The sequence below is a fragment of the Anguilla rostrata genome, chromosome 2 (assembly GCF_018555375.3).
Source record: "Anguilla rostrata isolate EN2019 chromosome 2, ASM1855537v3, whole genome shotgun sequence".
NCBI classification, from domain to species: domain Eukaryota; kingdom Metazoa; phylum Chordata; class Actinopteri; order Anguilliformes; family Anguillidae; genus Anguilla; species Anguilla rostrata.
In genome coordinates, this window is record NC_057934.1 from 40,897,842 (window position 1) to 40,924,121 (window position 26,280).

General features: G+C 40.7%; 1 protein-coding gene across 2 annotated transcripts in view; it reads left to right on the forward strand.

Moving 5' to 3' along the window:
* The first annotated feature begins 451 nt into the window (after positions 1 to 451).
* LOC135248041 (mucin-19-like) overlaps positions 452 to 26,280 on the forward strand; it is a 62,058-nt gene continuing 36,229 nt past the window's right edge. The window contains exons 1-2 of one of the 2 annotated variants that reach the window (XM_064322204.1): positions 452 to 657; positions 4,632 to 4,795. In XM_064322204.1, coding sequence (XP_064178274.1) covers positions 576 to 657; positions 4,632 to 4,795 — 246 coding nt within the window. In that variant the 5' untranslated portion in view covers positions 452 to 575. The remainder of the gene's footprint in view (positions 658 to 4,631; positions 4,796 to 26,280) is intronic. The other variant, XM_064322205.1, reaches the window with a different exon arrangement.

Genomic DNA, 26,280 nt, shown 5'->3' on the forward strand with positions numbered 1-26,280 from the left:
ATAAATCATTAAATATAACCATTATTACAAAAATTAAAATGTGAGAATGAAGAAGGAGAGAAAGAAATAAGACTTAATTCAGGACACTATGGATATCAATGAGTGCTCAATGCTGCATATGAGCACACAACAGTATACATAGAATAGTTTTGGAGGAGTACTTCAATAATGACTGCCATCTATTTATTCAATTTAACTTTCTTCCCCACATAAGATATTAAAAGCTCATTCTTCATGTTAATACAAATTTTGAATCACTTGAGAGTAGAGGTACTCCTAAGTCATTTGATCTATTGCAGTACATCATATTGCACTGAACAGGAATCCATGCATATACCCAAATTACTACACTCCCTTCTGTACTTCTACCCCTCCTCCTAGTTTTCCCCTCCCTCTTTTTCTTCATAAAACCCCAGTGCAAATCTGTCAATTATCACCTGAGAGGACGTACGTAAAGGCCAGCATATAATTTAAGAGACTTTACAGACATAGTAAATGCGATAAGCATATAGTCGAATTTTCAATAAGTCATCTTACTTATTAGTTCTGAGTGGGAAGAACATTAACAAGCGGAGATGGGGTCCTCGTGTACCCTAGTTGTTTTGTTGTTGCTGTGCTTGACAGAAATTGTGATAAACGAGAACACTGTGACAACAGGTAAGAAAATTATACAGGATATGTCTTTTGTTTGTAAGCAATTGTTTTGACACACTACTAAAACAATAGCCAATGCATCATATGTGTTTATAGTTGGAGATAATTCCCATCTAACTTCCAGCTTATTTCCTATTGTATTTTGTCGATGTCCAGGCATTGGGTATTAAGAAAAAGCAATATAAATCATTTGCATGATTGTATGTGTGCATGTTATTTTACTGTGACATAAAACATAATTCTAAATTCTGAAGGATCACTTCAACAACAAATTTTAAATAAGTTCCTCCCTTTTTTGATAGTTTTTTTGGTAATCATATGTCTGATCCTGAGAGTTTACTTTTGATTATTAATTATTATTATTAATAATAATAACAATAACAATAATAATAATAATAATTGAATTATTTAAATTATTATGCCAATCATAATCTAAAAGTGAACTAATACACCTTGTTTATTTACACACAGCTTTTGTGTCTTAAATGTTCAGTGATCTTTGGTAATACCAGAATACTGACCTTCTTGCTTTTAAGCCATCCCTTTGTAGTTTTGCCATGTGCTTTGGTTTGTGCAAAATATAACACTCTGCTTTAAGCCCAAAGAGCTCAACCTTAGTCCCAACAGACCACAGAGTAGTCTTCAGAAAGGTCTTAGGTTCTGTCATATTCTGGTAAACTCCAGGTGTGAATTGAAGTTGGCCTTTCTCGGACGTGGCCTCCATCAAGCCACTCTCCCAAAGAGGCTAAATCTGTGAACATACTCTGTGGCTGTTGCAGCTGGTTTCTGTCACTTCTCTAACAACTACTCTCCGTCTGGCTGCTCAGTTTGTTAGGACAGACTTATCCTAGTTGGGGAAGAGGGGGTGTGTATGGGACCTGAATTTTGGATAGGGAAGCATTGGTCTAAAAATTGTGGATATCTCTTGTTAAAAGATCATACTAAATACTTATTTCTAATATGGTAGTGCATTCCAGAATAAAGTCAGTTGTGCTTTATACCACAATCCTTGCTCTCCAAGAGGCATAACAAAACAGGAAATCGGGTTTGGCTTTTTACGTGCAAATTAGCAAATAGATTTAAATCTGGCTAACCGGAAGTACATCTGACTACCAAGTGTAAATGCAATGTGGTTGAATCATATCCTGGTACAATCTAGACACTAGTTTCAGGAAACGACCAGAGGATCATTTCAATTGTTTATTTTTACTTCTTGCATCTCTTCCTCACATCCTTTCCCTGCTCCTTAGCGCCACCCAATGGAGAACACAAGGAAGAGATGCAAGGATGAGATACAAGGAGGGAGGAATAGAGTAACATGTATTAGGCAAACGGAAATTCCAAGCTCAGTCAAGCGTCAGCTTGAAGCAATGTCAATTACAGACATGCCAGACAGGAGAGGTGGATCATTTATATGTTACGCGTCCCAAAAAAAAAAAACTTTTATGGGTGGTTATATACATACGAATAGGAATGAATGTGGGAATGTGGTCAAAAGGAGGAGGATGTGGAGGATGTGTTTGCCTAAATGAGTGTCTGGATCATAAAGGGACCAGGGGCAGTTTCTCTATTCCTGGAGGAGTAAGAGGGGTCTCAGGGTCTCTGAGTGGTGGGTTACAGGCCTATTCCTGCTCAGATGTATTTGGGCAAAGAAAGGGAACTGTGGAGTGTGGAAGGCTTGCTCAGGATTGTATTTAAGGGAAGTCCAAAAAACATTCAGGGAGAATCTGCTTAACAGTTCTCCTGGTACTACAGTCATTGCCGTACAGGATAATTTGGCTATGCACTCTGTTGGTAAACATGTTCATGTTTATTTGCCTTAGCCAGCATGTCATCCTGTGTTCAGCTATAGGTATTGAATGTGGTTATATTTGCTCTCATTGACTTGACCAGTGATTATGTTTATTAATAAACCAATGTATTTTTACGTTATCTGCATCTTACACTAGTGTTGTCACGATACCAAAATTTTGACTTCGATACCGATACCAGGTTTAGTATCACAACACTCGATACTGAAACGATACTCGAAACTTAAACGATACTGATTCGATACTCGGTACCTAACGATACTGAAATGACCTTAATATATCAGAAACGTAATGTCCACAAGGGTTGACCTCATTTTCAAATTCATGGTTTATTAACAACCTTTAAGTTGAAGCTTGTTCAACATATTAATAAGCATAGGCCTAAAGCATAATGTTAGAACACAAAACAATTGAACAATATATTAAATATATTTCAAAAATTAAACAATTGTCAACTAAAGAATCTTTAAACAGTAGAAAACACTTAACACTTAAAAGTATATCTAAAAATAGCATATTTTCATAACAATACAGCATCTTCCTATAATAAAATATTTCCAAATTAGAACACCTATCGCTACTGAAGTTAACTGAGTCGAAGCTTGCGCTGCATCAACGAGATGAATGCACAAGCATACGTCACCTGACTTGGCTACCTTAGTTGCTACTGCCATCTAGTGAAGATTCAGACAAATTACACCTTTCATCCTCTCAATCAGTAATGAGGGAGACACATTTCCCTGGCTTTTGCATTTTTACACTCCAGGTTACACTATTTGTTCAACAGCAAGCGCACCCAAACCTAGACACTCCCACACTAGCTCTGACATATGGTGACAAGTTAAAAAAAAGATCAAGGAAAAAACTAAAGTAATATGTGAAATGCAATTTTGTTATATTTCGTTTCAAGGCCAAAAATACCCAGAGTGGAATGTGTAATTGAGACAATTCTTTCACTATTTGTAAGGTATAAGGTTACTTTTTTCTACTGACACAGGCAGAACAGCTCGTATTCAAATGCTCCTGAAAACCCCTTCAGCTCAATAGAATGAATGCATAATGCACAAAAAGTTTTGCTAGCCAACATAAAAAGAGCAAATTGATTGCTTAGGGCTCAGAGGGAGATTTTAGCCAATGCCTTCACTGTAGTATTAGCGGTTGTTTGAGTGTTGAGATATTGGATTATAAAATGTATTCAACCTATAATCATCAACCTGGGGTATCAATTTCAGCTCTCCTTTGGGGAAGGGGACCACCTTGTTATTATAATTTTTATCTCAGGTGGTTTTACTGATCGAGGTGGGTCTTTTGCATCAAAGTGCGAATAGTTTTACAACTGTGTAGGAAGTGTTACAGTATTGTGCCTTGAATCAGTGATTGATAAAATCATTTCAGAGAATGGTATTTTTGGACACTGGCGTCTAATTGGGCTATAAGGGGTTAACAGATCTTCACGAGATACAGATACACATTTTAGTTAATTTTTTAGTTAGCTAGTATTGATGTAACTAGTGTTGGATTTGGCTGTCATTTTTGTATGATCAGTGCTGCTGCTGTCCGATGTCACTCCAGTCTAGCCTGCTAATTTGCTCCAGTATCCATACAACATGGCAACCTCTTACTGAGAGTGATGTTACAGAATACTATAGATAAGGTCCATGTTTCCCACCTCATCCAAGGGCACTGAAACCTCATTAAAAATGGTCACAACTCACAAGCTAATACTAGTCGCAACAGCAGCAATCCCCAGTCTCTATATGTTTGATCAAGACTCCTTCGCCGAGTATGGGGGGTCAGGGGGAGGTATCTCCAAATTCAAATTCTTCACCCAATGTAGTTCCTACGAGAAAGGGTAAAGATGTACATCATTGTTATGTAAACTGTATAACTCGGTCAAAATTTCACCGTTCGTCACCAATATTTCAGTGCAGCCATTGCTTTGGCCAGCCACTAAGAGAGACTTAATCAGTTACGCCTTGATCTGTTAAATGAGGATAATGCTGTTTTGCAATTCCCCTTTAAAGGGAATCAGATTTCTCAACTTTTGAAGTAATTTTGTTCTGGATGCCCAGTTTTGATATATGACTTGAGACCATTTAATACTGCTGTCTAAGTAATCCCATTTCACATGCAGTATTAACACAAATGTCTCTCTTTCTCTGTCAGCAGAATCACTGAATGTAAAATTGGGTAATGCAGTCCAGATCTCTGGAGAAGTAGGTCATATTAATACTGAGGCCAAAGAAGGGAACGCAGAGCCTTTTTACTTTGTGACAACAGAGGAAGGAACCGAAGACCTGGAGAAATCTTTGGAAAATGAACTTATACCGGTAAGAAAGTATTCATTATGTCATAATGCTGTGCAGTTTTAAACTGTATTTCTTTGCTGAATGCTCTTCAGTATTTTTTGTTGGTGTTGTAATCTGCTTCTGTGTGTAAAGTTACATGTAAGACCCATTTAAACAATTGTTAGTGTTGCAAATAATGAAATTCATCTGCTGTCAAAAATGAATACATTCCAATAGTTTCAATAGCTCATTGCCGTAATGATAATCACATGGGTTATAACTGGTAAACTGCCCCCCCCCCCAGTGGGTTTTTTTCTCAAAATATTGTCAGCACAGTCATCCCATCACTGCCCATTGCGCTGAATGCCTGTGGCAAGCAAAGGTATAGGTGCTAGCCATGGGGCTTTGTAAGTGGAGGTCATTACCTAATCAAGGCATGGAACCAGACCATGTGTTGAAAATTCAAGCCCGGCTAGACACGGCCCGGGTGAGTTGAAGCCTGAGTTTGGTCTGGCCACATGTATTTTACTAAGCCCGAGCCCAACCCGAAAAAAAATAAAGAAATTGGGATGGCAGGTATGCCATCCAGCCAAGTTACGCCTTGGTGGGGCATGCCCCATACCTATACGGCACTGAGAGTTTGGCACTTTTCAGGGTTCCCTGCAGAAATATTCGCAACAGCCACAGACTCTCAGCCCTTGAAAACATTCATTACTGAACATTCTGACCCCATTTCAACAAACAGAATTCATAAACAACTTCACATCCACACAATAAAGCTTCAAACTAGAGGGATTTTGAATTTTCTCCTTTTTCTTCTTTTTCCTGCCAGAAATACTCCTAGCCCATAAAGAATATGACTCCTCATTGGTCATTTCACATACACCAGCCAATCCTTCACCTATACCAGCTATCAAAATGTCACATACACACACAAAATGGACTTATATCTTTTTACCCAAGAAAATTGCCGGTCTTTACAGCTAGTCAGTTCGTGGCTCAGTGGTAATGTAGCAGTCTGTGGATCTTTGAGTCACAGGGTTAAATCCCACCTGAAACAAATTTTTATAAGTGCTTATTTGCTCACTAATAATTTTCTATTACTTCTCACGGGGTTCATACACATTTTCCCAATAAATTTCCATGACTTTTCCATGCCTTTGAGGTGAATTTTCATGACCATACATTCTCTAAAATGTCTGTGTATACATGAAAAATAATAAAAACCCAAGTCAGAATTTACCACAGTATATCATAACTAAAATTAAGACAGCTATGTGGTTTGATACAAAATGAACATTTATTTAAGTGATGCTGACATACCAGTAAGATGTTTACAGAATAAAATGTGTCAAACCCTGAAAACTCCATTGTGTAGCCCTAATTAACATAAATGACTGGGAGGCAACAATGTTTGAGAAATAAATAAGTAAATAAAAGTGTCCAGTAACACTGACATTAACTTCAGAAGGCAGCAGTGTCAGAGAGGAACTGTCTTTTGGAATACAAGTATTGTATTGTATTCCAAACTGTAACTAAGAAGATTTTAAACCAACTATGCCTCCTATTTACCATTAACCTAATTGAGCATTAACAGAAGATAACCTTCCTGTTTGAATCCCCAAAAAACACTCCACACTGTTTATTTTTTCATTTCTGCAAGCTTCTTGTCAATATGCTTTCAAATCTTCAGCAGAGATGCTTTCTTTTCTTTTGCAGTTCGGCAGAAACTGTTGGATTTGGTGATGTTTGCTTGTGGCCTCTGCTTTCTCAGCGTATCCATCCGCCGATTTCTCAAGGGCACAAATATCAGCCTCCATCCTAATCTGTGAGGGCCTTCCTCTTCAAGTCAACAGCTTGCTGTTCTTTCTTTCTCTTCTCTTCATCCAGGTAGCCATGGTACTTCTGCCTGGCTCCTGCAGCCGAAAGGAGCAGCTCTTTTGTGACCTCTACCTTGGTTATGCCCCCAACAGACCTGACATGGTCAACAATGAGCCTCTGAGCCACCAGAGACCTCTCCTTCTGATTCTCCACAGTCAATTCTTTGTTAATGGAAAATCCTCTCTCCACACTGTCGTGTCCATGAGACAAGACAAGTAGAATCTTCACCACATCCCACACTCAGTAAAATGATGGTTTTGTCCCCATTATCTCATACAGCAGGGTGTCCACTCAATCTGAATTTAGCCTGATGAGCAGCCGAATCACAAAACTCCCTGAACTCTCGGAGGATATCATCACACATTGCCTCATCTACGTGTTTGGCTTCAACAAGTATGTGCAACATTCTTTTCATTTAACTTACGCACAGCTCCTTAGATGCAGCCATGCCTTTCGGATCGAGGCACTGCATGCTTCTCACTAATGTGTGATGAGCTGGTGCCTTTTTCAGCAACTTCTCAAGGAGTGTGCTCAAGTGTTTCTTGCAGTCCATCTTAATCTAGTCTCTGCCTCTCTGAAATGTTTTTGGAAGACCTGAGGGTGGTTTCTGCTGCAAATCCAATATCAATCTGAGTACGTTTCAAATTTGGACAGGAAAAATCTGGACGGGAACAATTCCAAAAGACCAGCGATGTAAAATATCAAGTTCAATGTGAAAATGCCCGAGATTCAAATATTAACGTATCCCGTTAGTTGGCGGATTATTTTGTTGGCATTTTAACGTTGAAATTTTACATCACTCGTCTTTCATTCCAAATGGAAGCAGTTGTTGATCACTTGCGGCCCCTACCAGCCGGTTAGGAAGAGTGAGTAGTTAGAACTCAATGTATTTCAATGGACAATGATGGAAATTAATTAAAATAAAATATTTGAGAATTCAGGTCCTTGGCCTGCTGCCAGGATGCACAACAAGTATTAGGCTGATCAGCCCAGTAGTATGCAAGATTAGCTGCAGACAGATACACAAACACACACACACACACACGCACGCGCGACCAAACGCATAATCCCCCCCAGGCTCTCACCTGGCGGAGATAATGAAAACCGAACTAAATATGTGATGGACAACAATGCTGTTAAATTGCCGGTGGTTTATGAAGCCTGTTATGACAGCTTTGTGGTGTTTTATTAACCTATTACGCTTATACAATATTTTGCTCTGGATTAGGAGTTGTAAAATGGAAAACAAGTGAAAAATAGCCAAACTTTATATATTTGTGTGTGTTTCTAATAGACTGTAATGTATAAAATAAAACATTCGCAATTACACCATCAATATGTTTATCCTTACCTTTAATCAGTTTGGGCATGTCCTCAGAGAGGACGGGCAGCATGGGTTGGTCTGCCTGATACATGGTGAGGAAGGGGTTTATTTCTCTTGCAATGCTGTTAAATATCTCCACTTTCACTGTGAAGAGAGGATCAGCACAGCGGATCTTCACCTCCTAAAATGACTTCACTTTTGGATTGGGTAGTTCACCTCTCCCTACCATCTCAATGTAGTGTTTGACATGCGGCCAGAGCAGCAGCCCTCTTTCTGACATGTTGACATTCCCAATCCACCAGTGCTTGCAAAACTTGAGCATGGGCGTGCTACATCCAGTTGCTGTCATAAAATCCTTGTGACGGGCAGGACAATCATGGAACAGCCAGTACAGGCTAGAGAGTCCGTGTTCAACTTCCCATCCAGTGGATTTACATCCATCTCTGAGTGCATTGTGCAGTATGTGCAACCTGCATGAACTGATGTTGATTAGCGACTGCCCCACATCATTCTGCACTTGCTTCTGGAGTATTTTGAACACTTTCCAATTCACGTTTGGCCCATCCAGTGAGATTTGGTGAGATTTGTGATTCCGATCTCTGAAAGCAAGTCCTTCATTTTCTCAGCGATATCTTGAGCTGATGAATGGCCAATAAACTCTGAGCCAATGTATTTAGTCTTCACCTCGGGCCCGTCCCATAGCCTGACATGCATGTCTAACTGTTTAGCCTGTAAATAGTGGTTCAGGTTTTCATAAAATAACATAACATACAATCTTTGCTTTGATACTTTGGACAAAGTCAGTTTTTTTAAATAAGGAGCCAGTCCAAAAGTACATATATATGAGCACTTGCATTCACCGCATTCAAATCTGGCAGCTATCTGGCTGTTGGGGAACATGGCCTGAAAAGGCTGGCTTGTATCTTCACATGAATTGTAGGATTAGTGAGAATTAGCCACCTTTAGCGCCCACAGTACCTCTGCAGTTAGGGCTTAGTTTCTGAACACAGCACCCGAAATGGTCCCTTGTTTGATGGTGGACGAGAGGAAAGCACTGCAGCTGGCAGCGGGTGTCATGTTGGTCACCGGGGTGAAAAGGCCGGTGATGAGGTTGAGAGCTGATTCACGCACAGCAGCCTGGTGCTTAGCTCCTTTAGCATGACTAGCTAGCGCTGCCTCTCCCATGTTTTAAATGTCGAATGTTTTACTACACAGTCTACATTTTGCTCGTCCCAGGTTCTGGTCTTTCTCAAGCCATGCCTTATACTTGTCCAAGTGAAGCCAGACATTATTAAATCGGCATTTTCCTGGCATTGCTCAAATTTTCATCTCGTCAAAGTACAAGCTGCAACCCAGGTCAGAATTTGACATTACCCCACGCAGAGAACAACATAACGTCAAGTGATGTGACTGATCTGCCCGAACATTAAAGAATTGTTTAACCAATATAGATTTTTCTCAGTCGATCTTAACTGAACCACATATACTCTATTATACAGGCAATTGTGAAGCTAATTTCCATGACTTTTCCAAAACTTTCTAGGTTTATTTATTTTTCCAAAACTTCTCCAGGCCTGGAAATTACTATTTTCAAATTCCATGATTTTTCCAGGTTTTTCATGACCGTACAATCCCTGTTCTCAACTATTGCTTTTGCTCCACATCTACCCGGTGTTCACCGAACACAGACACAGAGTTAACTGCCTACAATATCACCAGGCCTTTGCACAACTACTTGACGGTGGCACACTGCAAATATCATTGACTGGGAAGTGCAAGGTCGGACGATCAAATCCCACCTCGCCCTCAGCCAGATCTTTTCATATCTAAACTAACATTTTCTTACACTTATATTTGCTAATTAATAATTGTCTATTGCTTTTGCACTTATCAAAATATCAGAATCTTTAATGCATATATTTAGCAAAAGTCACTCACGGCCAGCCATATGTATTTCATGACAGTAAATGTATGATTTTCTTAAAAAGTTACACCAGCTGACCACCGTTGCATTTCTACTAACTATATTTCCTCACTTGGCTACTGTATAAAACTTTCTTATCAGCAAACGCCACCTTTCTAAAGTCATGTTACCTGGTCATGTTATGATGTCTTGCTCAGTAGCAACAAGCTTAGCTGCATTATTAGCGACAAGCTAAGCGAGTGTCTGTCTATGTGGCCAGCTAAAAGCGTCTATATTTTATTTGCAGGTAAGACCGTATGAAGCACGCATTTTCAATAGTTTCAGTATGGATACAAATTCCTGTTGAGTTTTACATGCTGATGCACAACAATGTTGTAAGATAATTTAGGCTAAACTGGTTAGTAATATACATGACTAGCTTCTGTCCTAGCCGAAGGCTATATTGTTGTTCACATGGTTAGTTACCTATGTTACTGTGGGTTCTTCACAAACCATGTTATACAAGTGCAACATGTGCATGTCTCTCATAGCCTACATTTATATATGAATTATTATTATCACTTACTCATTACAAACACATGAGTGTTAATGAGTGATAATAACAAACACGGTGCAAAAAGAAATGATATCTCATTAAAAACATGTTTCCAACAAAAATGACAAGTTATTCTCACTTACAAAGCACTGTCTATAAGTCATTTATTCAAACTGGCTAAATCTAGGCCTGCCATTAAAAGTATTTTCTGTCTTCCCTACAGTCATTATGTAGGGGAGACAGAAACAAACGTGGCAGCTACAAAACATAAAGCACAAAAAACACTGGGACATTACATGGGGGCTCATTCGTGACAGAACTGTAGATGTTCTCTACTTTGAAGCTACTTTGCTACTTGAGGGACTACATAGTGTCAGCTTTGTGATTTGTGATTAGTACTACTTTGTGCAGAGCCCATATTACAAATTTTTGGGATTTGTAACCTTGCTTTGCTTGGTTTTGCATTCTGTCTGTAGTACTAACTTAGTGTGTCACTTTTGGCGTGCGCTACTTTTGTTATTTTGAAGTTTGTCTGCCATATACCACACCAGTATACTGCACCAGTTGAGTGTTGTAATTTTGTGATTTCATTGCCTTGGGCGTTCAAAGATACAGCTTCACTTTTGAATTTGGACAGTCTGTATTTCTGTTGATACGTCACCACGGAGATCGATCTAGAATGGTTCCTTTATGAACCAACAATCGAACAGCTGGCAGAAGGTTGGCTTTCTCTTAATCGCAGACTACTTCAAAAACGATGTGGTCCACTCTGAGATCAAACAGGTCTCATTAGGAAGGATAAATCAGACGATGTGGGGGTGTGGCCCTCTCTGTAAAAGAAGATTTTAATTTGCAGGAAATTCCATAAATTGACCAGCTCATGCCTAGTGAGGATATTTGGATTAATCTAGGGGAATATGAAAAGGGCCTTACAGTCGTGTGTTCCCGGCCGCCAGCTTCAGACAGTGTGAATTCAATTCTCTTTGGAAACATAAAACAGATTTTGTATAAATTGTCATTAATTTATGACTAAATGTACTAATTATTTTGAGGATTTTATTGATTAACAAAACCTGTTTAACATTAGGATGTGAGAATATACATCTTTTATATTATGCTATTCTTTTCATCATCATCATTGCAGATTGCACAGCCAGCCTGCCATAAATGTACAGCTCCATGTGTCTTTTCAAGGCTTAAAATGATTTCATTAACCTCTTAGCACAAAGCCCCTAGTGGTCGGCACGCCGGCATGCCGGGATTACTGAACTCAGACATTCAATGCTACTGCAACCGAAGTATGAGTTAAAAACAGAAACGCGTTGTTTTAGTTTCATTAGTTATGGTGTTTATTTAATGCCAATAATCAGCGCGAGCAGATATTCACTGCGCGAGTGCAGAACCACTTTCAGACATGGAAATTCCAACACACGCGCAGATATTCACTGCACGAGTAAAACAATGAGCCGCGCAAGCTGGTGGACCCTTATTTCTGCTTGCTCGCAAAGTATTTGTACTCGCTCATGAAGAGCCACTTTCTCCTCGCGCGGAGTACAGTTGATTTTTTCCAGTGTGGGGGCGGGGATGAGATGAAGATTTATGCTAATGTGTCCCATACATTTCCTATGCCTTCTAACGACAATGTTCTTGTTAGCAGTCAGTCACTACAGCTAGCTAGGTCTAACAGGTCTAACAACGTTAAAAAATTATAATCTGCGGGCTGTAACAGCGTCGCATGTTGACATTATGACATCGGATTTAGTGGGTCACTTTTAACACCATTCACACAGAATGCAACCCACTAAATACCCAGGCATTGTTCTAGGTCCAGAGGTGGGTAATTCTAGGGTGCGATTTAGTGGGTTGACTCCATTCAGATCAAGTTCGACCCACTAAATACCCAAATCAACTGTTTGATATGAATGGGGCTTATATATTAATTTAATGACACTGCATTGTCTCCGGTAGGCTACTCACAACTTGTGTCTCCATATTGCTCTCAAGAACACTGCCGTAATGGTGCATTCGGTCGGTCCTCGTCAACTCGTAAAGTCGGAAATTTCCGAGTTTACCACCAGGAAGTTGCACTCGAACGGCCGACCAAGTGGTAAATACCAGTGGTAAACTCAGGCTAGTTCCATGATACCCGAGTTTACGAGTTGTGCGTTTCACTGACCTCACCTTGCTTTCAACACATAGTGGACAACTGGCAGAAACAATATCATGTGACCAACAGTGGGTGATCTCATTGGTCCAACCCCTTTACATCCCCAGCGGACATACATATTGTTCATGTGATAAATTTACCAGTTTCCATGACTGCCCAAATGCAAACACCTCGTAAATACGACTTGGTCACATGATAAATTTCCAACTTTATGAGTTGAGGAGGACCGAACGAATGCACCATTAGAAGGCATAGGAAGTGTATTCGTATTTAAAGTGACCAATCATACCAGTGAACATATTAGCATAAATCTCCACCTCATCCCCGCCCCCACTGACAAAAATCAACAGTACTCCGCGCAAGGAGAAAGTGGCTTTTCGCGAGCAAGTAGAAATACTTTGGAGCGAGTAGAAATAAGGGTCCACCACCTCGCGCGCGGCTGCTTGTTTTACTCTCGGTGTTGGAATTTCCACGCGTGAAAGGGGTTCTGTGCTCGCGCAGTGAATATCTGCTCCTGCTGATTATTGGCATTAAATAAACGCCATAAGTATCACCCTCCTTTCCTTTTCTGCTCCACTTGTCATTCAGAACTGTCACCAGACCACAACATAAACTAGATAGTAGGCTTGAGCCGAATACTCGGATGAAACGAGTATCCGGTACGGATGATGTACTTTTTAGGAGCACGAGTACCACGAGTAAAATTGTCAATATCCATACTCGTGATGAAGGAAAATCCTCATTAGGTAGCTGTGTCCAGTGTCCACATCGTTCCGTGATAGGCCAGCCACACACATAGCTCCTCCTCTACACAGAGCCAATACAAAGTTCACTGCTGCTGTACCACACAACACATCCACAGGGATCTATTATTGTCATATATTCTCAATAAAATAAAGTTTGCGATTCTCAGATTTGGCTCAACATAACACAAATTTACTGGACATTCACACGTAAGCACATATTACTGATTACAAATGGACATTTCTAGATTCTAGCTTGGTACAGTGGGACTAACTAGCCAGTTAACTAGCTGCTACAGTGGGGCTAACTAACCAGTTAGCTAGCAACTACATGATATAAGCATGTACTTGTATTTCCTAACATTTACCAATCTCATACACACACTCTACTAGCATCATTGATATCCTAGCATTCTTATACATCCACTGTACTAATGCAATATCACTTTTGTGCACATATAGACCTCGTCGCTCACCTGAAATCACAAGACATACAGTACATCGTGGTTAGCCAACTGTAACCTGGCACACTCTCTGTCTGCTACTGTCTTCATACCGTCAGTTCATTTAAAAAATAATAATAAAACCAGAGTAACGATAACAGCGTCTTTTACTGCTACCACAGAGTGAATGCGTAAGTGAATGCAATGATAAGAAAATTTTCGGGTACGCTGACCTATAAAACGCTATTCCAAAAGACGTGTTATACATCGTTAGAAATCTTATACTCTCACCTACTGAATAAATGAATTGTCAATCAAGCCAGACTGTACTAAAATGGGCGACAACGCCGTAAACGACATGTGTGGTATAAACATATTCTTTCACCACTCAAAAATTGTATTGTGTCATAGCAACAAGATAAACCCGACACCCAACCAACATGTCTATGTGGGGCCCACGTGGGTTTTACCCGGGGTAGATGGGATTCATCTGGGCATGGGCTCAGAGTGGGCTTTATAACGGGCTGCTGTGGGGGCCAAGATGGGCAACCCAGATTAATTCAGATGGGCTAGAAATGGGCCCATGTGAACAATCAACCTGCATGGGTCCTAACTGGGCCATTGTATATGTTATCATAATGGGGAAATAGCCTCACCAACGCTTAGAATGTGGGCTAAATTAGCTGATATGGATCAAATTTTACTAATTGTTAATCAATATTTTTTTTCTTTTAAGCAAAAAACTAGAATATTCAGTTTAAGTAATCCTCGCAGTGTAACACAATGAGATGAAAACTTGTCTCTTCATCATCGAAATATTTTAAAGTACAATCTTCATTTTTGACACACATTCTCTATGTGATATGACAGCAGTGCGTGTAAAATGTCAAGACAATTGGGTCTATCATTCCTGTGCTAGGCTACTGCCTATTGTCCTATTGAAATATGTTAAAATGGCAGATGAAATCACACACACCCAAAATTGAATGAAAAATGTGGTACATTGTGTTCTGTTTACTATATGTTGTCAATACATGCAAGTATAGTGTGCATACAAAAAAAAAAAGTTTCTGCGTTGAAAATTGTAAAAGCATGTCTTTCGCAACAGACGTATTACGTAGTCATACATAGGCTTGGACGATAGTGCAAAATTTCAATCGTCCAATCGGCCCAAGCCTAGTCATACATATGATCGTGTGACCACCAGTATATGAGGTTCTGCACCGGGAAGAGAGAGGGCACTTCCCCCTCCCCCATTCTTGCTGTATTTTTCCAGCCTGAACTGCACACAGACCAAAACTTTGCGTCAAGTCCTCAGCTCAAGTCAAGACAGCAGTGGAGATCTAACATCAAGCTCAGCCTGTATAATTTAAGGTAAGGTATTGCTGCTAGCTAACAGATCTAGCAACCTCCAGTTGTCAACATTGCTAAGTTAGCTAGTTAGCTATATTTTTGTCTAAGTTACCAACCTAGCTAGCTAGCTGATTACTAACATTACTTTAACAACCGGAGTTCACTGAACGTTACCTCTGTTTCTAACTAGACGGTGTGTTTCTGAAAGGTTTACGCAGATGATTTAAAAAAATTTTTATTTACTGCAGGGAGTGTAACTATCTGGTTGATGTTAGCATCTGAATGAGCTTAATTAGTGTTCGCTAGCTCATTAACGTTAGCTTTTTGGCGGGAGTCAGTCAACCTTGCCTGAGGGGAGAGTCTGCTACAGTGTGGTTGCCATTTTGTGCAAGACAGCCAGCTTGAACGTTGCAGGACGATTACATTAGGTTTCTACATATTTACTATGTTACTAGGGCGAGCAAAATGGAGCTTTAGGATTTAGACCGCAGTGTGTGCACGTGAACTCGCCAATACATTTCTCATAGAAAACGTAGTTTGTCCACGTTTTTACTTCACAGCAGTGGTGATAAAACTAACAAGAAGTGCTAGTGTGTTGTTAGCCTTTACTGATCCCCGTATGAGGTTTATATGACATAGCTAGCATAAGCCAACAGCAATAATCTATAAAATTAGCTTTTTAATGGTACTTGGTCAGTCAAACAATAAAAATGAAAGCATTCGATTAGTCAACAAACCCCCGAAAATTTCTGTCGGACCTTCAATAAACGTCCCACTATAGGACCAAATTAAATCTTTAAAAGTTCCTGAATCATCATCAATTTCTCTAGGCCACTGTCAGTTGGTCTATGTGATCTGAGTGTACTGTTGCTATGTAAATTACGTCAGAAGGATTCAGCGTTGTTACCTAAACTGTGCAGCACGCTCGTAACCGTTTGATTATGATTGGAGCCTGACATGTCTATTTTGTAAATCCATTTCAACTATTCACCAATCAGCTGGGACTTAAAGGTTATAAGGTGGGATGTACCGAGTGTCCAACGAAAATATTGGCTATCAGTCAGAATTTACCACATTAAATTTCCACGTAAGGACAATTAATGTCTATAATACGCTAATTTAAGGTTAAACTGATATTTTAATCACAATATTTATGTTGATTTCCAGAAATTTTTTTTTTGGTTGCCCTCCTTAATGTTACACATTTAAAATGTCCATACGAGTAGACTCCAGCCATTTTTCACATGATAACATTTTTGTACTTTTGTGTGTTTTCATATAGCCTAGTTGAGAATTATCCATTAGTACTAGTTTTTACACCAAGTGAGTGCAGCAGTGAAAAGGAGACAGTTATCAAATACTCTAGGCTAATCTGATCATTGAGAAAGGTACTAGAAGAAGTAAACAATTGAAATTTGCCAAATGATTAATTTATTTTCTCTTTTCAAAAGGGATGCTGCCAATTGAACCGAAGAGGATCTAATTACCTGATCTAATTTAATATAATTAAAAAACATGAACTATAATACTTGACTGGTTTCTTTTTTAAACAACCATTCAATTAGAACAGTTTAAGCCCTTGTGGATATTCTTTTGCTTTAGTGTGCAATTGCATTTAAGGGGTTACTGTAAAATAAGGTAGCCCGAGCAGCCCATATGAGAACCAATAAATACCCACTGGTAGCCCATATACAGACCTCTTGTGGCCCACAAGGACCCTAGCTGTAACTCATCTTGGCTCCATTATTAACCCATGCTGGTAGATACATGTAGGACCCAGATGGGAAAAACCTGTTTTGCCCACATGGGCCCTATATGGAGCCCGTTAATGCCCCATCATTAACTAATTTGGGCCAACACATGTAGGGCCCACATGGAAACTGCGGACAAAACTGGATAAGCCCCAGTTAGGTAGCCCAGGTAGGTCCCAACTGTCAGCCCACGTGTAACCCATGTGGGCCCCACATGGACATGTCGGCTGTGCAATAGCCCTAAGATATGCCAATACAGTGAAAACGCTGCTCACTGAATAACGAAATAAATGAGACAACGTTTTTTTAAAATTATACCATGTCATTCTACAGTCCATATCTGGGACTAAATATTGAATAAATATACAACCTTACCAGTGGTTTTATGCATAGAGATGTCCATTTTGAGACTGAGTGGCATATTGTATTGCACAATCCGTTTGTGAAATATATGCACATTTGTGATGCCTGGGTACCTTCCGAAATAGTTGTGCGTAATACCATGTGTTGTTTACAGCATTGTCGCCCTTTTTAGTACAGTCTGGCTTGATTGACAATTCATATAGTCAGTAGGTGAGAGTATAAGCTTTCTAACGATGTATAACATGTCTAATTTTACTTTTGGAATAGCGTTTTATAGGTCAGCGTAACCAAAAGTTTGCTTATCATCACATTCACGTTCACTCTGTGGTAGCAGTAAAAGATGCTGCACCTAACAAAAATATTTTTTGTAATTTCTTGGAAAATACTATTATTATTGAGACTTGGGATAGCTACGATGTGGCACAGTGGTAGAACTGGCTGTAACGAAGGTCGTCGGTCGATCCGTAAGACATGCTTGTCCTTGAGCAGGTATAACCTATTGCTCAGATATATATCCAGCTGTAAAGGATCATGTAAAGTTGTAGCGTGGATAGGTCGCTAATCGTAAGAATGTAAGCAAGCCTAGTTTGTGATAGACAGCTGTGTTCAGTATGAGACACGTGACTGTATATTGATCTGTCTCTGTCTCTATCTACTGAAAACAGATTTCATCATTGCTGTTTAAGTATTACTGCTCAAAATGGTTTGGTTATATATGTTATTTTTGAAATTGAGTGTCTTTAAATAGGTTAGTGGTATTTTATAATGAGAGTATTTCACACTGTAGTGTAAGCGTTTATTGGTAGTCTAGTAGTTTTTGTGAAGCATGCAACAGTGATGAGAGTGTTGGAACATAGCCAAAATGTGGTGGATGGTTGAGAATTATTTTCATGTTGTTCCATCTTCATACAAGAAAACATATGAGAGTACATACCAGAGTTAATTGTTACACATTTAGGTACTGTACAACATTTTGTGACAATATTTTTTAATTATTGTTACATCTGATTTCAATGTTTTATCTTAAACTTTCATACCGAGGTAAGGTTGGTTTCATGTTGGGCATTCAACAGACATTCGGCATTTTGTGCCTTAGTTAGGGACCGAGGTAAAAGTACATATCATAATCAAGAACCTGTGTGTTTCTTGAATTTTAATAAATTGGCAATCTATTACTTGTGAAAAACAAAGGTTGTGGAAGAAGGCCAGGTATTAATTGAATAATCTGCAATTGGTGTGAGGCGTTTTTGTCAAATATTGGTAAAGTTATTGATCTAAGCAGAATTAAATGTTTTTTAAATTGATTTCTTGAATTTTAATAAATTGGCAATGCCGAATGTGAATGTCTGTTGAATGTCCAATATTAAACCAACTTTAAGGGGCTCGTTTATATGCTTTACAGTGGACAAAAAGCATTATATTCCTTTTTGGAGAGATTTTGGATATGTTTCTGGACCCCTAGCTATTTTAGACCACTGTAGTGACAGAAAGCTTGTAATTCCCACTTGAAAATGACGCAACAGTGAGTTTCTTGAGTGAAAACATCTGATTTGTAGTGAAATACGTGAATATGTTGTGATTTACAGCAAAGCATAATTTAGACATGTTGGGTAGATTTGGAGACGTTGGGTACGCTGCTTAGTTTTTGCATCATAGAGCTTTAGTAGTTCTACATATCCACCCTTAGATTTTATGAACTTGTGGTAATTTTCGTTTTTTTTTCAGGAGCAGTGAATTTCTGTATTCAGGCTTATAAAGTGATAACATAACATTCATTTTAACAGTGTAACAACAAATTATGTGTTTAAACTATTTGAAGAATATGATTTCATCTTTTTAATTTTAGTCTTTTATCACAGACAACTGTAACTGTAACCTATTTGTATGCTTGATCTGCTTTCATGTGTAGTTTGAGTATGCACAGCCCATTTTTAGTACTTTCTGTGCATATTCTTCTTTCTATTGAGTGTGGAACTTGATAAAGCAATTCCTGTCACAGGTTATGCAAAGGGCCAGATTGCATTTCTTGCATCTCATTCAGGGCTAGTTCTTTATGTCCATCTTGCAGCACTGCTTGTCCTCCACCAGTTGTGGCCAGTGGACATTCTGATCCTGGCACACATCTGCTACAGGCCTTGAGGACACTCTGCATCACTTCGGGTTGTCTTAATTTGATGGTCGTCCCCTTCTGCTCTCTGGAACTTTTCCTGCCTGCAACAAGGCATGGGCCACTTTTGCCCTGAAATCAACCAGGACCATGGCCTTTCCTCCAAGCTGATCAGTGTGTCACCTGTGCAGTAGCCATGCATTCACAATGCACATGTCAACCAGCCGGGAGAAGATTCTCATATAGTATCTGTGTGATTTGAAGTTGATGTGATACAGTTCAACCAGCATGTTGTGCAGATCAACTCTGCCCAGGCTCTGATTGTATGATCTGACCAGAGCTGGCTGGGGCACCTGGATATACTTTTTCTGTGCAGCTGACCATCTCCTTACGGTCTCAACTGGTGTACAGCAAACCATGGATGAGATTAAGTGGACAAGCTTGTTGTCATACCATTTTACGCAGGACACATTGTGTTTGGTCTCAGTTCTGAAGTCAAAGCTGCCCCTTGCTTTCTTCTTCAGTTTTCCATCCTCTTCAAGCTGGCATCCAGGAACCCGATTACTTCTTACAGTTCCAACAGCCCAGAGACCTGATAATAATAATAACCATAATCATCATCATCATCTTCATCACATAAAATTCATCATCACCATAAAATTAGTAAAATTTACATGGATCTAAAGTATGAGAAAAATGAAAAAAGTGGTTACCTCTCTCTTTCAGAGCCACGATGAGACTATAGGGTGAGAACCAGTTGTCGAAGTAGACCTTGAAGTTTTGATTCATTGGAAGATTCTCCACCAGCCGGAGCACTATGTCTCCACTGATTCCAAGTGATGTCTGCTGGTTTGTCTTGGTGGTTCCTTTTCCAATGTACACTTGGAAAGTCATTTCCACTCTTCTCAGCACGGACAAACACCTTGATCCCCCATTTGTGGGGTTTACTCCGGTTGTATTGTTTCAGCGCACTCCTGCCTTTGAAAGCAGTGATCATCTCATCAACTGAGTGGTGCTCTTCAGGCGAAATGCTTTGGACGTTTTCATTTATATTTTATTTATCGCTGGCCGGATATTGAAGAGCAGATCATAGTTAGGATGATCTTTGAGGACCATGTTACATTACATTACATTACAGGCATTTGGCAGACGCTCTTATCCAGAGTGACATACAACAAAGTGTATAACCCTAACCAGGAACAAGTATGATGAAAACCCTAGAGAGAAGTACTGGTCCAAGTGCAGGGAACAACCGCATAGTTCAACTTGGACCCTGAAGGTTAAACTGATTAACACTAACACAGCGAGAATGGCAACAACGCAGTCTATGGAAAAAATACAAGCAGTAGTTAATGCACCTTAGTCACCTACGAAACAGCTGCCTAGTTACAACCCTAAGCTTACAGGGTCATATACAGGAGGGTAGGAAGGGATGGGGAGAGGTGCAGCTTGAAGAGGTGAGTCTTCAGTCGTCGTTTGAAATGAGTCAGTGTCTCAGCTGTTCTGAGTTAGAGTTGTCATTCAGGTGTATGGTAGCGATTTTTAGATTAGATTAGATTCAACTTCATTGTCATTGCACAGAGTACACGAACTGAGACAACAAAATGCAGTTAGCATCTAATCAGAAGTGCAAAAGAAGCAGTAAAGTGCAGTAAGGTGTATGTACATAAGTGAATAAATATGAATACAATATTGATAAATATGAATACAATACAATGTGATATAAACAGTATAGACAGTTATAAACAATATAGACAGCGGATTGGTATAAATATGATAAATATATTATTAGCAAGGTGCGGCAGTACAAGGTTCAGTCATTGGGGGGGGTGGGGGGGGGGGCTGTCACTGTGGTGCAGAGTTCAGCTGAGGGGAAAAAGCTGGTCCTAGAACAGAGGCTCCTGTAGCGCCTCCCAGAGGGAAGGAGGGCAAACAGTCTTTGGCTGGGGTGAGAGGTGTCCCTGGCGATGCTGCGTGCCTTCCGCAGACACCGCTTGTGCTGGACAGTCTGAATTTCTGGGAGTGCAGTGCTGGTGATGCGTTGGGCGGTTTTCACCACCCTCTGAAGTGCTTTCCGAGGCAGAACAGCTGCCGTACCAAACTGTGATGCAGTTGGTGAGGATGCTTTCAATTGTGCAGCGGCAGAAGTTCACCAGAATCTGAGGAGACAGATGGGCTTTCCTCAGTCTCCTCAGGAAGAAGAGTCGCTGGTGAGCCTTCTTGATCAGGGTCAAAGTGTTGAGGGCCCAGGAGAGGTCCTCGGAGATGTGGACGCCCAGAAACTTGAAGCTGGTGACACGCTCAACCTCCATCCCGTCAATGCAGATAGGAGTGTGCGTGCCTCCTTTGGTCTTTCTGAAGTCCACAATGAGCTCCTTGGTCTTCTTGGTGTTGAGGGCCAGATTGTTGTCGGCGCACCACGCCACCAGGTGCTGGACCTCCTCCCTGTAGGCTGTCTCATCGTTGTTATTTATGAGACCAACCACCGTTGTGTCGTCTGAAAACTTGATAATGGTATTGGAGCCATGTACAGGAGTGCAGTCATGGGTGAAGAGGGAATATAGGAGAGGACTCAGCACACAGCCTTGTGGGATGCCGGTGCTCAGGATGAGGGCTGAGGAGGTGAGGTTGTCTAACCTAACATACTGAAGTCTGTTGGTTAGGAAGTCTAATATCCAGTTGCAGAGGGAGGGGTTGATACCAAGGTCACCAAGTTTGGTGATGAGTTTGGAGGGGATGATGGTGTTGAATGCTGAACTAAAGTCAATGAACAGCATTCTTACATAGGTGTTGTTGTTGTCCAAGTGGGAGAGGGCGGAGTGTAACACTGTGGAGATGGCGTCCTCCGTACTCCTATTTTGACGGTAGGCGAATTTGAAGGGGTCCAGTGTGGGTGGTAGGCAGGATTTGACATGAGCCAGGACCAGCCTCTCAAAGCACTTCATGATGGTGGAGGTGAATGCAACAGGGTGGAAGTCATTTAGGCTCGCTGCAGAGGAGGTTTTCGGCACTGGCACGAAGGAGGTGGATTTGAAGCACGTGGGGACAGCTGCTTGGGCCAGTGACAGGTTGAAGATGTCAGTCAGGACCTCAGTTAGCTGCCCAGCGCAGGCCCTGAGCACGCGTCCGGGGATGCCATCAGGGCCAGCAGCCTTGCGTGCATTGATCCTGCTCAGTGCTGCACACACGTCGGTGGGGGTGAGTGTAAGGGGCTGGTGGTCTGCAGGGAGTACAGCCTTGATGGCCGCCTCCTGGTTGTCCCTGTCAAAGCGAGCGTAAAAGTTATTAAGCTCGTCAGGGAGGGAGGTGTCGCTGGTTGGGGGGGAGGTGTAGGTGGGTTTGTAGTCCGTGATGGCCTGGATGCCCTGCCACATGCGTCGGGGGTCGGAGTTGTAGGTGAAGTGCTCCTCAATCCTTAGCTTGTGGCTGTGCTTGGCCCTCTTGATGCCCCTTTTCCGGTTAGCCCTGGCTGAACTATAGGCCTGCGTGTCACCTGATCTGAAAGCAGCTGCCTTCAGCAGTAGGCGGACCTCTCTGTTCATCCACGGCTTCTGTTTGGGGAATGTTGTAATCTGTTTGTGGGTGGTAACACTGTTGATGATAGCGTTGATATAGTCCAAAACAGAGGAGGCATAGGCATCAATGTCTGTGGGGGAATCCAGGGTGGCCTGGGTGGCAAACATACTCCAGTCTGTGTGTTGAAACCGGTGCTGTAGGACAGAGTCTGCTCCCTCTGGGGAGCATCCGGGGGTATGTATGGACGGAGTGTAGCACAGTGGGTAAGGAACTGGGCTTGTAACCGAAAGGTCGCAGGTTCGATTCCCGGGTAAGGACACTGCCGTTGTACCCTTGAGCAAGGTACTTAACCTGCATTGCTTCAGTATATATCCAGCAGTATAAATGGATACAATGTAAAATGCTATGTAAAAAAGTTGTGTAAGTCGCTCTGGATAAGAGCGTCTGCTAAATGCCTCTAATGTAATTTAATGTAATATGCTGCAGTCACAACAGCAGATGTAAACTCTCTGGGCAGATAAAAGGTCTGCACTTAACCATGAGATGTTCTAGGTTAACAGAGCAGTGACTCTCGATAATGGTATTGTCTGTGCACCAAGCTTTGTTGACATAAATGCACAATCCCCCACCTCTGGTTTTACCGGAGTCATCAGCTGTTCTGTCTGCCCTGAGGGTGTAGCGCCCAGGTAGCTCAATGGCGCTATCGGGAACGCCGCTGTTAAGCCAAGTTTCCATAAAAATAATGACGTTGCAGTCCATAATTCTTTTATGAGTGGCGATCTGCAGTCGCAGTTCATCCATCTTGTTCGCCAGGGACCATACATTGGCGAGGAAAATGCTGGGTAGAGATAGCCGATGAGGAGATAGCCTTAGCTTGGCTCTTAGCCCTCCTCTTGTCCCCCGCTTTTGTATGCGGTCTCGACGCCGCCTGCGAGTACTTCCGGCCGGCGGAGCAGGGTTGGTAGCCTCCGGTGTCCTGACGGTCTCAGTGTTGAGCCGGAGATCGCTGATAAAGTTGTCCGAGTTGAATAATCCTATATCCAAAAGTTCTTGTCGGGTGTATGATACGTATGCAAAACTGAGTGAACAGACTTAAAACGACTAAGTAGATAACCGCTAATTTGCGAAAACTGGAGAGACGCTGAGCCTCGCGTTGTGCACGCGCCGCCATCTTGGTCGAATGTTGATTGTGTGCCATTGTGTCAGTTATTGGAAGGAAGCGGCAGTCCTCACTCCAGTACATTCTGTAAGAGGGCATTTTCATGATTCCCATGAGGATATGCATGCCTACAAATTGCTCCATCTCCTCCACATTGGTGTTGATTGGCACTCCTGCCTTCTCCATTAAATAGACGTTTGTCTGCTCTGAGATGGGAGCAAACACTGCATCACAGAAGAAAGACTTAAAATACCTGTAAGGTGTGATTACATCAAAGGGGGGAGGAGGAAGCTGCCCTTTCCAATCTGTATTCTCTTTTTCTCCCTCAACCTTTCTCCATGACAAATCCCTGTGACTGTTTCTGGTCTCTTTTGGATCCCTGTGAAATATGAACCTCCTCATAATCTGAGCTTCCACTGTCTGGTCCTGGCTGGTGAACTTCTTCACTCTCACTGTCACATCCCTCATCAATTTCAACTCGAAGACCAATATCTAGATACTGCTCCACACTGTTCTGTCTGTTTTCCGCTGCCCCTACATTTGCTGTACTCTCAATTATCTCCTCTTCTGCATATGAATCTACTTCAGCATATGTGACGGGTGCTGGAGAAAAGGTCCGCAAGTCGCAAATCTTGAAATCGTGCTAGGAGGCAAAAAAGGGTTTTTAATTTTTTTTTACTGTTTTCCTTTTTTTTTCATATTACGAAAGTTAAAGTGTTGAAGAAGTCACTCAATAGAATAAACATAATTTTTAGGGTCACTAAATACTTATAATTTGTCAGCAAAGTCGGCTTGTTTTAGTGATTCTTACAGCCGGGTTTTGGAGGCGTGATGTGGGTGCAGTTTAATTAGCATGTTTGATTTTGTTGGCTATTGTCACTTTGTTTCAGTCAAGCCACCGCCCATAAATAAAGCCGTGTGGTAGTAGCCTATGTTTGTTTACTCTGTGAGGTTGCTACAATGGCAGATGCTCAAGCAGTAGGTGAGAGTATAAGCTTTCTAACGATGTATAACATGTCTAATTTTGCTTTCGGAATAGCGTTTTATAGGTTAGCGTAACCGAACATTTTCTTACCACGGCATTCGCTCTATATATGGTAGCATTAAAACATTGTCAACGATTTTTCGTAATTCCTTGGAAAATACCATTATTATTGAGGACTTCTGGGCATAGCTAAGCCATATGTTTGCTGATAGACCTATCTGACATCGTTTTCTGGAGCAAAAGAGAAGTGGATAGAACTGTCATTGATTTACTGTCTGTGTCTCCATCTACTGAACATAGATTGAGTATTACTACTCAAAATATTTCGGTTATATACGTTATTTTGGAAAAGAGTGTCTTTAAATAGGTTAGTGGTATTATGTAATGTTGAAATTATATCTATGTTTCATCTTAAACCTTCATAAGGGGCTCATATGCTTTACAATGGACAAAATGCATTATATTCCTTTTTGGAGAGATTTTGGATTTGTTTCTGGACCCTTAGCTATTTTAGACCAGTGTTAATAATTTAGACATTTTGGGTAGATTTGGAGATGCTGGGTACACTGCTTAGTTTTTGCTTAGTTTTTGCTTCATGCCTGCCATCCCAATTTTAAATGTTTGTACCACAATTGCTGCTTCCCAGAGATTTTGTAAAGATTATTGTTGTGGGTCTAAGTGTGTGGTACTAGGACCAACTTGTGTCCTAGTACCACACACAAGCTCACAAGTGATAGAACTCAATTGTTTTAAAGGTTATTTTTAAAATTGCATCTGCTCTGATTTTTTATTAGGGGTCCAAGCATCAAAGCTACTGGAACCATATTCTATTTCTCTAGCTTTTTATTAAGGGTTAACACTGCAGAGTCATGTGTTTCTTGTATGAGTTGTGCCATGACATCAACTATTGGATTGATGCAGTGATTTCCATTGATTTTGAAATAGTAAAAAAAATATGGAGCTGTATAGCACCAATATATCAAACTATTAGGGATTTGTTAGCATTGTGGGATAAGCTACGCTTCCTGAAATAGCATTAGCTAGTCCAGGGGTTTTCTACTCTTTTTATACCAATGCCTTGATGAGAGGATGTGTGCACCTTTGGCCTAACTGAGTAAATAGTCGTCCAATTTAGTCCGAAGGTTGAAGTCAGGAAAACATATGTAAATCCTAAAATAATAAAAACATAAGTGAGATCGAAGAGTTGAACAGTTTTTCTCTATGAATATAAATATATGGAAATAAATATATCTCAATGTCTCTGATTTAAATGCAG